This window comes from Bos indicus x Bos taurus, chromosome 21, assembly GCF_003369695.1.
Source record: "Bos indicus x Bos taurus breed Angus x Brahman F1 hybrid chromosome 21, Bos_hybrid_MaternalHap_v2.0, whole genome shotgun sequence".
NCBI lineage: Eukaryota > Metazoa > Chordata > Mammalia > Artiodactyla > Bovidae > Bos > Bos indicus x Bos taurus.
Window position 1 is genome coordinate 5,434,114 of NC_040096.1, and position 14,231 is coordinate 5,448,344.

General features: G+C 41.6%; 1 protein-coding gene across 1 annotated transcript in view; it reads left to right on the top strand.

Annotated features, from left to right (window-relative positions):
* The window catches only part of CHSY1 (chondroitin sulfate synthase 1), a 90,031-nt gene extending 76,346 nt beyond the window's left edge, over positions 1–13,685 (top strand). The window contains exon 3 of the mRNA XM_027520990.1: positions 10,793–13,685. Coding sequence (XP_027376791.1) covers positions 10,793–12,385 — 1,593 coding nt within the window. The 3' untranslated portion in view covers positions 12,386–13,685. The remainder of the gene's footprint in view (positions 1–10,792) is intronic.
* The last annotated feature ends 546 nt before the right edge of the window (positions 13,686–14,231 follow it).

The window sequence follows — 14,231 nt, forward strand, 5'->3', positions numbered from 1 at the left end:
GATTTGGCAGTTATGATCATCCATGTGCAGGTTTTTCTGTGGATACAAGTTTTCAGTTCAGTTTGGTAAATACCAAGAAGTGCAATTGTTAGATCATACAGTAAGAATACATTTAGTTTTATAAGAAATTGCCAAAATGTCTTCCAACAAAGTTTTTCTTATAATCTTTTGTGAAAGAAAACTTTAAGAATTCAAGGGTTTGTGTGATAGTTGTGCATTGAGAATCCCTTCTCAGACTTAACACAGTCTGAGTCTTAACACAGACTTAAACTCTGTTTTAACCCCACAGAGTTCATTAAACCTGAGTATCCCAAGCCCACTATTGATCCACTAATTCAAGTGCATATTCCTCAGCGCTGTGTACTTGGCTAAAATACTGACTTTAATGTGTGAAACAAATCTGTAATACACACCATCGGTTCTAAAGTGGTTGCTGTGCTTTATGAGACGTTCAGGGTCTCATAAATGCAGGGTAATCGAGCTGTGCTTTCCCCACTGCCCCCTCCCCCGGTTTGCTTGCTGCCTTCACCTGATGGCCTTATCTCGTGACTGCAGCTCTCGTCATTCATAGTCCTTCATAATTTAAAGGCCGCTTGAATCTTTACGGGGTGGGCTTTGGTGAGATACTGCTTGATAAACGTGGAAAGTTAAATGGTACAGGGACTTACCTGGCAGTCCAGTGGTTAATAAGACTTTGCCTTCCAACACAGCAGGTGCAGGTTCGATCCCTCTTCAGAGAGCTAAGACTCCAGGTGTCTTGTGTCCAAAAGTGATACTGTAACAAATTCAGCTTTAAAATAAATAAAACATTTTAAAATAAAATATTAATGGTACAAAATATCTTTAGACAGAATGAGATTCCATAACAAATCAGGAATAGACTTTTAAAAAATCCTAGAAGGAGATGAACTTATAGGCCATATTTGACCCACAGACTTATTTTGGCCTGTGTTTCTTTTTCTCGTTTGAAATGGTTGCTGAGATTTAAAAGGTAGAAGATTCTACACAAAACAGTTAGATTTCTAGCTTCTCTTTAAAAATCTGGCCTCACAGGGCTATATTCCTATATATCCTGCTCTCCTGACTCCCTCTTGCTTAGTTTTATTTTTGTTCTGCTTTGTTTTTTGGTGATCTAGACCACAGCTTAACTCAGTTTGTCACAAAGACTTTTGGTCAGGTGTGAGAGCTGTGTGTCGCTTGTTGACTGGAGCTTCTTTCCGGTTCTGTGAGTGATGGATCAGCAGAGGCCAGTGGGGGCTGGACCCAAGTACCTGCTGTGAGCCGAGTTTCAGAGGGAGCCCCTCACTGGTGTCCTGTGTCAGGCTATTCAGTGCTGGGCTCGGTTGCATATCAGAGAGAGCGAGAGTGTGTGTGTGTGTGTACACATGCTCACGCATCCTTTTGTTAGGTAGGTAGAATAGGGAAAAGGAGTCCAAAATGGCGGTGGCTAGAAGACAAGGAAGGTCAAAGGAAGGTCCAAGGACCAGAGTGAAGACTTCGAGCAGAACAAACAGCACTCCTGGCTAAGCCCAATTTGCATAGGGCAGGCCCAGGTGGAGGAAAAAACATAAAAGGAGGAGCCAAAGCGTTTTCTCAGGGACTCTCTCTCTCCCCCATGCATGTGTGCGCTCACTCTCTCTCTCTCTCCTGCTATCTTCTAAATAAAATAGAGCTGTAATACTGATTTGCTTAAGAGCTGTAGCACGGTTTGTCCAAGACCCAAGAGCTGTGATGCGCTGAGGGCTTTAATGTCCGTCGCTCCAAATCTTTGTTGTGACGAGACAAAGGACCGAGGAACATACACTCACGTGACACTTTGTATGTGGCCGGGTGTGTTTGTGTGTACATGTGCTTGCATATCCTGTCTTTATACGTGGCCTTGTGAATTTTCCCTGCATGGTACAATGCCTTTAATGTGAATGTTCAGTCAAGTATTTGGTGCTGTATTTGCATAAGACTTTGGTCATTTAAAGATAGTTCTGCATATACTTTTATTGTCTGATGTAGAAGTCCTAAATTACTACCAACAGTTTTCCTTTACTTTGCCAAGATTAATTCTCAATTATTTTGAAATGTGTCAGGCTTTTTTAAAAGGTTGTTTTTAGATTTCAAAATTTAACACTAACCATTCAAGACACGCATATAGTTCTTTTTTTTTTTTTTTTTTTTTTACCATTAAAGACCCAGCTTAATTCCCATGGAAAACTTACTTTCTTGAATAGAGTCTTTAAAACACTAAGCACCTAATCCTTGAACTTAATTGGATGAAAATTGGCAAAGCCTACACAAAACTAATTAGAAGAGACCTAATAGGGACATGTAGAGTAACCATATGTGTTGAGAGCTGGGAACAGGCCCAGTTTGTATCAGTGATCTTGACCTGATAATCAACAGATTTCCTCTTTCATCTCAGAAGATCCTGCTTCAGGCAATAAACTTTCTGGAAACCCTACCTGCAGGTTTATGACATTGTTATTTTAAGTATTTAAAACTTGTGAATATAGTTATTTTGAAACTACCACTAGTTATGGTCTCCTGACATTTACACAATCCATATTTTCTTTAAATCAGTTCTTAGGACAAAAGGGTAAGAAGAATTCTGTGCAGTGAATTAAAACACTGCATAAATCACAGTTAGAAATAGCTGTCCATCTGGAGCAGTGATAATCTGTTGATATTGCTGAAATATGTACTTAATGATGACATTAATGTAAACAGTTAATGGGAAGAGTCTTGACTTAATGAGAATGTTGATGTTCATTGCAGAGGACAAGAAGGACATTTGCTAATGAAGACCATTGAAGTATTTGTTAACTAAAGATTAGACATGGGTAGTTGATAGTTATTCCCAGCTGGTTAGAAGTTCTGGGAATAGAGTGACCTTGCTATTTATTAACCCCTTTCAGATTTACAATAGAATGACTCAGAGTCTTGAAACATCTCCCAGAAAAGAGATAGATTTTCTGGAATCCAAGATTATGGGGCTGCTTTTTAGATCAAAGATTAAGGGCTGTTTTATGGACACTGGAAATTAACTTCAAACCTTCAGTGGTACTCCATCTTGAAAAGCCTTTAGAGTGTTTTCAACAAGGTATTCCTTGTGATTATTAGATAACCTATATGCATTTATTTGTGTTTTCTTCTGCAGTGCTTTTCAGCTTTGCTTTTTATAATATTTTTCCAAAGAATGTGTACTTGTTAATAATAAATCCTTGCTCTAAATTTGGTACTATGCAAAATACATATTCTTTATTACCAAAAACTTGGATATTTGTTACCTCTAGTGTTACTAAAATGAACTATTATGAGTCTCATGTTCTTAACTCTTTTCATTTATAACATAATTGGAGGTTTGTTTTTATGAGATGGAAACAGTTCCTTGGGATGTGTTGTTACCCTTTAATACAGTTTGATATGGTAAAGGTAGAATCCTATAACATCCTGATGTTACACCTTCAACCATATCAGGATGGATGGGTTGAAGAACATCAGGGCATGACTATGGGACTGGTTCTACAGTTAGCACATAAGAGCTTAGAATTCTTCACTTTGAAGGAACCTCTATACAATCATTTTATAAATGAGAAAACTTGAGGCCCAAGAAATTCAAATGACTTGTCTGAGGTCTTATTGGTAGCATAAAAGCAGTAAGTGTCAGTATGTAGTCTTATTTTTTTAACCTTTATACTTTAAGTCGTTATATTCTAAATTTTCTTTAAGAGAAATGATAGTTTTATTTCTGTTATTAGAAAATTGCCAAGTTTTCTTAATGATACGGTTATTCCTCTAAGAGACTGAAAACTTCGTTCCTGTTGAATCCAGAAAATTCCCTGGAGTTCAGAAATTAAATCTTACCTGCATTTCACCTGCTTAATGGGGAACGTTGTAGTAAGCAGTGGAATTAGCTATCGTATGAGGGAAAGAGGGACAACGGATAGTGATATAGATGGTCAGCTTAACGATGCAGTTATTTCTCATTCAAGTGCCTAAGAGCAAAATGGTTTAATTTCATCCCACCCACAACATGCCTTCTTAATGCAACCGGACAGCTTCAGAGAAGAGTAAAAGGTAGGAAAAACCTGAATAACAGCAGAGAACTAGTCAAGGTAAAAACAAAGATAGCTTGAGGAGAGCTTTGCCAGAGATTCCAAAATCAAATGCAGCCTGAACTACTACAAAGGCAGAAGTGAGACCTCCGAGCGCTGAGGTGGGCTCGGGTGAGCCGTGGACAGGGCGACGAGGGCTGGAGTGCTGAGGCGTAAATGCGGGGGCCCTGACCACCCCCCAGGGCCGCCCTGCAGGCCTGGGCAGGTGGGGTAGGAGGGCCATGTCTAAGCACGGGCTGCTTCTCCAGGACCTCCCTCCAGCCCCCGCCTCCTTTTCAGGTTCAAGTCACAGAGCATTCTCGAGCCTTCTTCCCTAACCTGGCCTTCATATCTCACTGACATCTTTACTTGGAATTATGCTTTATTTTTCTGTTCTTAATTTGGAAGTTCATTTGTTGTATGTATTTCTCTCTTCAAAAGTTTCCCTGAAATCTGAATTTTCCCTCCTCTCCCATTGTGCCACATTGAGGGTGAGAAGAAGATGATTTCTTGCCTCTGCACGGTATAAGGCTTTGTATAGAAGTTGAGGGAGATTGCTAGATGTGCTAAATGACCACGAGGTGCCAAGGGCAGCCGATTCAGGCAGGGTCTGAATATTGCCATTAACACCCTTCTGCGGAGGTGCCCATGCTCACCTGTTACACTGTGTCTACTTCTCTGTGAAGTACTTGCACCTGCATTTGCCCTTTTAGAAACGGAGCTGTTTCACTGGCATTTATTTAGACTTTTCTTAGGATCCTAGCAGGTACGTTACTCCATCCTGTGTGCCAAGTGAGCGGCTTCTTTGTCTAAAACATTTGTCTTGTGGCAGTGTTAGTGGGCTAAGTCAGTCGCTTGGAGCGAATTGAGGAGGGGAGGCACTAGCTAGTGTAGGTATAGACTTGACCTTTGTTATAAAATAAGTGCTTCCTCCACTAAACACACACATGCACGCACAAATGTGCATACACAGTTCTGTCTCGCAACAGATTTCTTCTCAGTAAAAGAAAGAAGGAATATAATACAACATTTCTTTCAGCCAAACTTTAGCCAGAAGATGCTTACAGCAGCTTTACTACAGCTTGAAATTCTCAGTCTGCAACAGTTCCAGGGGATCAGAAGCCTGCTGGTCAGTCATTTTCTCTTCTCTGTATTTATTCCTTCAGCACGCTGAAACTCCGTGTTTCAGGTAAAGCTGGTCTCTACTTCAGTCACTATGAAAGTAATGGCCATGGACCGCTTCTGAAACATTCTGAGAAATGTTTCCCTGAAAGTGTTTAGAAACATGATGTCATATTGAGTCTAAGAATTACCAGTCACACGTGAAGACCTGCTTTCACAGAGGACTCCTGATGGGCCTTGCTCTCCTCATGCAGGGTTTTGATAGCCAAGAATAAAACTCACAGTAGTATACTGGTGTCTGGGGAGTGAAAACCAAATGACAGCTATATCCTTCGGTGGTATGTATTCTCTTTCAAGACACGCTGCTGATTTTTACGTTTTGGAGTGTATCCTGGTCAGTGGAGCACAGCTATATTGTATTGTGTCTATCCGCATCAGCTGTGGTCGTTCAGTTTCTTGATACTTGCTATGCTTCAGGACCACTGTTAATCATTAATTCAAGTTGAGTATCTTGCAGTGTGTCAAGCACCGAGCTGGACTCTGGAGATGCAAGCAGTGAGCCGTCTGTGCCGTTTTCCGTATGCACTGGTACCCTCAGCCTGCTGCAGAGCTCTTTGTCTAGTCTGTTCCAGCTGCTAGAACAAAAATTCTGTAGACTGGGTGGCTTAAACAGCAGCAGTTTTCACAGTTCTGGAGGCTGGAAGTCCAGGATCCGAGTGTCAGCATTGTGGGTTCGGTAGGACTGTCTAGGGGGTTTGCACACAGCCGCCTTCCTGCTGTGTCCTCTCCTGGTACTCCATCCCCTTGTGAGTGAGGTCCCCTGTCTCACTGGGGGCCCTACTCTCACGGCCTGTCTAAGCTCAGGCACCTTCCAGAGGCCCTCCCTCCCGACTCACGAGTCTGGGGGACACAAACCTGCAATCCACAGTACTGTTCTGGGCAGACTTCCTGGCACTGTCGTTCTGGGCTCTCTTCTTCCTTCTATGTTTTCCCCTTGCTTCCTGGATCCTGTGTCATCTTTCCAGACTTATCCCTGTATTCTGGATGGGCACTTCCTCTAGTAGCTTCCTGGGAAAGAATGGATGCAGGGTGAAATTGGGGTTGTTGAGTACCTGAAACTGTTTCTTCCCTCTTACTTGATGGATAGTTTGGTTGGGAAGACACTTGTATATGAAGAAATAATTTTCACTCTTCCCACTTTTGAAGGCGGTATTCTTTAGTTTTGTGTATGTTTAGTGCCACTCCAGTTTCTGAATTATTTATATGCAGCCTTTTTTCTCCTCTAATAGTTTTACCTGTAGCATTCCCAGTCTGTACTCTGTTCTGGGCACTTAGGATTCAGTCCAGGCATCTGAACACTTTCATTTTAGACCCTTTTTTGGTATTTTCTTCCCCATGTGCTTTCTCTTTCTAGAATGAATATGTTTCTCTCCTGTGTTCTGTTTTTGTTTCTCTATTTTCTGGTGTATTCTTCAGTTTTATCTTTGAACTCTATTCTTTTTGTTTTGCTATTTTATTTTAATTTCAAGAGCTTATTTGTTTTCTGGTTGTTCTTTTTTATAGTATTCTATTTTTGTTGCACAGAGACAGTAGCTTCTCTTTGAATACCTGGTAGTTTTTGTTTTGGTTGTAGAGTTTTTCTTGTCATTTCACTGTTTGCGTTTTCACCAAGCTTTTTGTTTCTTTGTTTTGTCTCCATCTTTCCCATTGGAACCCTCTCCGGTTGCCTGATGGTCTTTGCTGTTGATTGTCACTTGAGACTGAAGCGTTGAAAAACTAAGTGGAATCTCTGTAGGCAAGATTTTTTTTTAAAACCAGTATCTTTGCTGTCTCCCTGGTAGTTCAGATGGTAAAGAATCTGCCTGCAATGTGGGAGACCTGGGTTCTATCCCTGGGTTGGAAAGATCCCCTGGAGAAGGAAACAGATACCCACTCCAGTATTCTTGCCAAGAGAATTCCATGGACAGAGGACCCTGGCAAGCTGCAGTTCATAGGGTGCCAAAGAGTTGGACACGACTGAGCAACTTCACTTCACTTCTCCCTGTTGTCAGCTTTGAACTCACCTCTACGCAGGTGTTCACATTTCATTTTTGGAGAGATTGAACTTAAGGCTTATGTGCTTATCAGTGAAGTAACCCCAGAGGAATAAAGAAAGATAACCTATAAACAGGGACATTCAGGAATAACTACTGTGAATGATTTCTGCATTAAGAAACCGCCAGTATTTGCTACTCACAGTGCTAGTTTAGTTGCAACAGTCGACAGGCAACCTACATGAATTCTGGCAAAAGACCCATCGTCTAAATGGCAGAGTGACTGGGAGCGTGTTTCTAAAGATGTTGGGCGTCTCCTACCAGTGGCCTCCCTCGGCTCCTGAGATGTTCTGTGGGAGGAGCCGTGGGGCTCGCCCTGCTCCCTATTCCCAGTTCCTCCACTCTCCCTGCTTCATATTCCCAGCACCTCCACTCTCCCTGCTTCATATTCCCAGCTCCTCCACTCTCCCTGTGTTCAGCCCTGGAGCTCCCCAACCCACTAGCTTTTGCAACACCAGTGTCTTTTCCCAGGGGTTCTCAGGATTAAATAAATTGGCTCACTCTTCAGAGCAGTCTGTTTGGTTTCAACTTCCTTCATGCTCCATTTTCTAAGAATTTGGGGACGTTTCCTGTCTACTGTGTCTGTGTCTGTGACCCCGTTCTCTTGGTCCTTACGAGTTTATTCCTTTTGCGTTTCTTTATTCTCTTTTAAGAGCATTTGGGAAGGAGACTCATGTGGGTTCTACCATGCATATTTTAGCCTTAAGCCTCTGATTTATATTTTAAGAAGACTGGTTTTGGTACTGTGCAGAATTGAGGAAAGAATAGAATTCTGCAAGGAGACCCATTGGGAGACGGAGACATCAGCCAGCAGGCCGGGAGCAGAGCAAAGTTGAGACGCCCGTGCAGACGGAATTGGCAGCACAGGGCGAGGAAGGAGCCTGCCTGCTTCAGAGCATCTTCAGAGTTGGAAAGCAGCATTTACGGCCAGGCTGATGGCTCGCTGTGTCTGTATTCTTGAAGATGTAAAAAGGACCTTTCCAAAACAGTCGTGGTTCTTCGCGCTCATTTTCAAAACTTTGAAAGTTATAAGCAGACAAAATGGAAATAATTTGTAATTATAACAGATATTTAAACTCTGCCAAAATCGTTAGGAAACCTTCCATCATATGGCTTACAGTGGTGATTGTACTTTTCCCTGACCTCAGAGCATTGGGTTTTGCCGAGTTCTTTGCTCTGATGAGGATGTTGCTGACCTTTGAGTGACTCTTCTCACACAGTAGAGTCTTCAGGAGGAGAAAGCGGGGTCAGGTGGCTTGCCTAGCTAATTTGATGGATGTTGTAAAGGCTGAGTTTGTTAAAACTGGAAGAATGACCTCAAGTTGTTGGGGTATATAGGGGTTTGAGGCTCGATCCCGCCTTTGCGTATGTCGAGCCTCCTTCCTCATGACCTTTGTCACGGGCGGAGTACCTCAGGGGTTAGGGTCAGAAGAAGGAAATGATGGTATTGAAGGTATTTGTTTCATATCTTTAGCATCTGCAAAGGGTTTTCCCCAGTGTTTCTTCATGGTTTTGAATCCTCAGAGGACACTCACTCGTCACCTTGGAGCCAGGTACTTCTTCCCCAGAAATCAGCCCAGCTAGAAAATGAATGGTGAAAATACTTTCGATAGGAATTCCATTAAAGTTTTTTTGTTGTGACCTGTCTAAAGAGTGAACTTAAAAGAAAGGTAAATTCTTATGGTCCTTACGACCATCATCCAAGCCTTGTCACTTTTCTTATTTATCATTCTGTGGCCTGTCCGTCCGGGGCTGGAGGAATTCAAGCATCAGTTACTGAAAGCCCTCTCAGCAAATCAGGTCATTTACTAAGTTGGGTGTTTTAAGGAGTTAAGTGCTGTTTGTGCTAAGAGTAACAGTGAGTGGGCACTTGCACACAAGTGGGTGAGCACCCCACGTGCCTGCTGCCGGGAGAAGGGTGGTGCTCTCTCTAACGGTAGAGACACTCTCTCTGCTTCTTTTCTTTCTTTCTTTTTTTTTTTTTTTTTTTGCTTGACTACCTGTTCCACCTAACTGTCACATTTGGAAATTATTTCAGTGGATAATTCCATGTGCACACATGCCTTGTATGTTGATTATAGATGATTTGGAGAGCAAAGTCGGAAATGATGAGTTCCAGGCTGGCTTGCTCTTCCAAGGACAGGACGTAGGTGGTCAGTGTTCAGCAGACTCACAGCTCCAGGGAATTGAGCCAGTGGGTGTGCTCACAGCCCCTGCTCACCACCGGTAGCATTATATGTGTGCCTTTTTATTTTTCTACTTAAGCCATTCTTTGAAAGCATTTCTCTTCTTTTTGCTCTTACTGGCTTCATTTATTGGTAGCCTATGGTAATTGTATAGAAAAAGAAAATGTGGTGTAAAAATATTAATCTGTATTTTTCTATTATTACAACTTTAGTGGCTCGAGGAAAAAAAAAAGTCAAAAATATGACTGTCCAGAGGCAAATAAACGACTTGATCCAAATCCATGTACCCTTGTCAAGAGTTAGTTTTTAGTAACATGTTCAGAAAGACAAAGTTGAGCCACAAATGAAACAAAGACTAGGTTATCAGATACCAGCTGTAAACCTTATTTTTACTAAAACATTTTTTGCAAATTTTTAAATTCTTCATTCTTATAGAGGTCATCATTCTGTTGCGTGACTGTACTGGATAATTAAATATATTCCCTATCTAGCTTGAGGCAACAGACCCTGTTTTGGCTGAAGGACCTCAAACTTTTGTTTGCCCAACCAGTGTCCTAAGACAGGGAGAGCGAATGGGGTGATGAACCCCCTTGCCTTGCCTGCCCTTCAGCTTTGCCCTGGCGCTTGAGAGCTGGTGGCTAGCGAGCAGGCCCTCTCCTGCCTGCCTAGGAACACACAGATGGTTAAGGGACTCTCAGAGTGTGGTCCTGGCAACCTTGCTGACCCTTGATTTTACCTACAGCGTGCCCTGCCAAGTGGCAGGCCTCTTTCTGCGTGTGGCTGGATGGTTTTCTTTCTGCTCAGCTCCCTGGAAGCAGCATTTGTCTGTGTTCGGCTCATTCTCCTGGAGTTCTCCTTTTCACCCCACTGATAACGGTTTATTCCTGTTTAGACGGCAGCTCCTTGTGGGTGCCAGTCTTCAGGGAGGGGACCTTGGCTCTCCAGTCCCCTTCCCAGGTTTGTTGGGCGCTAAAGGTGGCATTCTCTTCCAGGTATGCTGAGTTGGTGCACTGTGAGCTCAAGATTATACTTTTACTTTATGGGAAAACTTTTTTTCATAGTTCTATTTGCCTACAGAATTGTATTGACCAACTTGGTTATTGATGAAGTCTTGTTTCTATAAGCAGTTTACAGTTACTCTACTATCACTGGACTGCTGTATTTCAAGCTTTACCTAGAATCTTAGGTATGCTCTGACTCATTTAGAAAGATTTATAATACAGAGTATGCAGATATATAAGGAAGTACAAGAGGGGGGACACTCACCCACATATTACTAATAGAAATCTTACTTATTTCTTCACAGATGCAGCAGCTTTTTTATGAGAACTATGAACAGAACAAGAAGGGGTACATTAGGGATCTCCATAACAGTAAAATTCACCGCGCCATCACCCTGCACCCGAACAAAAACCCACCCTACCAGTACAGGCTTCACAGCTACATGCTCAGCCGCAAGATCGCTGAGCTTCGCCACCGCACCATCCAGCTGCACCGCGAGATTGTCCTGATGAGCAAATACAGCAACACCGAGGTTCATAAAGAAGACCTGCAGCTGGGAATCCCTCCTTCCTTCATGAGGTTCCAGCCTCGCCAACGAGAAGAGATTCTGGAATGGGAATTTCTGACTGGGAAATACTTGTATTCAGCCGCTGACAGCCAGCCCCCTCGAAGAGGGATGGACTCTGCGCAGCGCGAGGCCTTGGATGACATTGTCATGCAGGTCATGGAGATGATCAATGCCAACGCCAAGACCAGAGGGCGCATAATTGATTTTAAGGAGATACAGTACGGCTATCGCCGAGTGAACCCCATGTATGGGGCTGAGTACATTCTGGACTTGCTGCTTCTGTACAAAAAGCACAAAGGGAAGAAGATGACGGTCCCTGTGCGGAGGCATGCGTATTTACAGCAGACCTTCAGCAAGATCCAGTTTGTGGAACACGAGGAGCTGGACGCAAAGGAATTGGCCAACAAAATCAATCAAGAATCCGGATCCTTGTCCTTTCTCTCAAATTCCCTGAAGAAGCTTGTTCCCTTTCAGCTTCCTGGGTCCAAGAATGAGCACAAAGAACCCAAAGAGAAAAAGATCAATATATTGATTCCTTTGTCTGGACGGTTTGACATGTTTGTGAGATTTATGGGGAACTTTGAGAAGACGTGCCTCATTCCGAATCAGAACGTCAAGCTCGTTGTTCTGCTCTTCAATTCTGACTCCAACCCCGACAAGGCCAAGCAAGTGGAACTCATGAGAGACTACCGCATTAAGTACCCTAAAGCTGACATGCAGATTTTACCTGTGTCTGGAGAATTTTCAAGAGCTCTGGCCCTAGAAGTGGGATCATCCCAGTTTAATAATGAATCTTTGCTCTTCTTTTGTGACGTTGACCTTGTATTTACTGCAGAATTTCTCCAGCGATGTCGAGCAAATACGGTTCTGGGCCAACAAATATATTTTCCAATCATCTTTAGCCAGTACGATCCAAAGATTGTTTATAGTGGGAAGGTTCCCAGTGACAACCATTTTGCCTTTACTCAAAAAACTGGCTTCTGGAGAAACTATGGGTTTGGCATCACTTGTATTTATAAGGGAGATCTCGTCCGAGTAGGCGGCTTTGATGTTTCTATCCAAGGCTGGGGGCTTGAGGATGTTGACCTTTTCAACAAGGTTGTCCAGGCAGGTTTGAAGACATTTAGGAGCCAAGAAGTAGGAGTAGTCCATGTCCACCATCCTGTCTTTTGTGATCCCAACCTTGATCCCAAACAGTACAAAATGTGCTTGGGGTCCAAAGCGTCAACATATGGGTCCACACATCAGTTGGCTGAAATGTGGCTAGAGAAAAATGACCCAAATTACAGTAAAAGCAGCAATAATAATGGCTCAGTGAGGACAGCCTAATGTCCAGCTTTGCTGGAAAGGACATTTTTAATTAATTTATTTTTCAAAAATTTTTTTGTACGATCAGTTTTTGAAGTCCATACAAGGGGATATATTTTACACATGGTTTTCTTACAAAGGACTCCTTGAAGATTGAGCTTTTTAAACAAAAATGTGATCATGTTTGCCTTTTGAACACATTTTCTTGCTAAACATTATGTAGCAGACGTGCTTAATTATGACTTGAAATGTACCTGAGGAGCAAAACTTTTTTTTAATATTTCTTTTTCAGACCTCTTTGCTATAGTCCTATGGCAGAAAACATGAACGTTACTGCAAAGTATTATTGTAACAAAACACTGTAACTCTGATAAATGTTTTGTTTTGACTGTTAACTTTGCACAGATTCTACCTTTTGTCTTTTTTACAACAGTTTTTTTAAAGCCATTTCATGTTCCAGTTGTCAAATAAGGAAATGTGACAGTAGCTATGTCGTCATCCTTGAGCTTTCCAAAGGTGATTGTTTCCCCAAAACTTGTCTCATTTTTCAAAACAAGGGGAGCAGGAAAGCATAGTAAGATAGATGGCTGTTCTTACTGCAATTAGTGTGGCCTGACGGACCTGGCATTAGATTTCAAGAAGAGTCTGACACTTTCTCCTCTCCAGACCCTTCTTTTTAAAAGATAAAATATTAATATTTAGAACGGCAAAGAAGAATTATTGCCATAAATGTAATGTATGCAAGGTTAAACAAAATAAACAAAACCTAACCCTAATGAAAGAATTAGGGGAAAATGTATCCGATTTTGTTCACTTCCTCCTATCTGTGTTATGTTGACAGAGATGGGTGTCTCATTTTTAATTACTGTTTTGTTCTATCCTTTGTATCTGAAATACCTTTAATTTATTTAATATCCGTTGTTTAGAGCTCTACCATTTCCCAAGTTCTGTTAGTTATTAGTATTTATGTGTATAAGGAGTGTTTAGTATATTTTATTTGCAGTAAACTGATCTCCAAAGATTTCTTTTTGAAAACTCTTCCCTATCCTCAATTTTTACATTCCTTACTGTTTTACTAAATATTGAGTGTTCTTTGATAAATCCTGGTGCTCATGTGTTTGGGGGACAAAAGTGAAATGAATCTGTCATTACACCAGAAAGTTTGTTTTAGACTCACAGAACAAATGTGCCTTAATAAATTTTTTTTTCATTTAGATTTCAAACAGTAATAGTTTTGTCGTTTTAATATACATCATTGGAGGTCTGCTTATTTGTAAATAGCCTATTGCTCATTTGGAAAAATAAACCAGTGGACAATATTTTTCTATTGTACTTTGCAAAACCATTTTGTTCTCAGTACTCCTGTTTTAGCTGAAGAATTTTATTACATTTGGAGAGTAAAAATCTTAAACACTGATTCATAAGGTTTTTCAAGTTATTTGAGGGAATATCTATGTGCACTACAGCTGGAAATGAAATGAAACTTTCAAGTGCCTCTTTCCTCTTTTTTTTTTTTTGCTGGAATGAATGCGTCATCTTATGTTTGTTCTTCTTAAAGAACTTGCTGAATCTGTGTTTTATAGAACAAAGGTCTTCAAACCAGGTCCAAGCCCCCTCTGGCTTCTTGATACAATTGTATCTTTCAGGGCCCCTTAGTGAACCTGCTAGGCCCCTTAGAATCTGCATTTTAACAAGTGTCCACTTGCTGGTACTGTGTGCATCAATGTGCTCAGGATTTTAGGGTGGATCTAGCTACAGAATAAATTGCCCACAGTTGCCATATAATCTAAGAATCAAACAAAGTAAGATCTTTGACGCCAAAGCAGCAAGCTTTGTGGATGTGAATTACACTCCCAGGACAGGTATT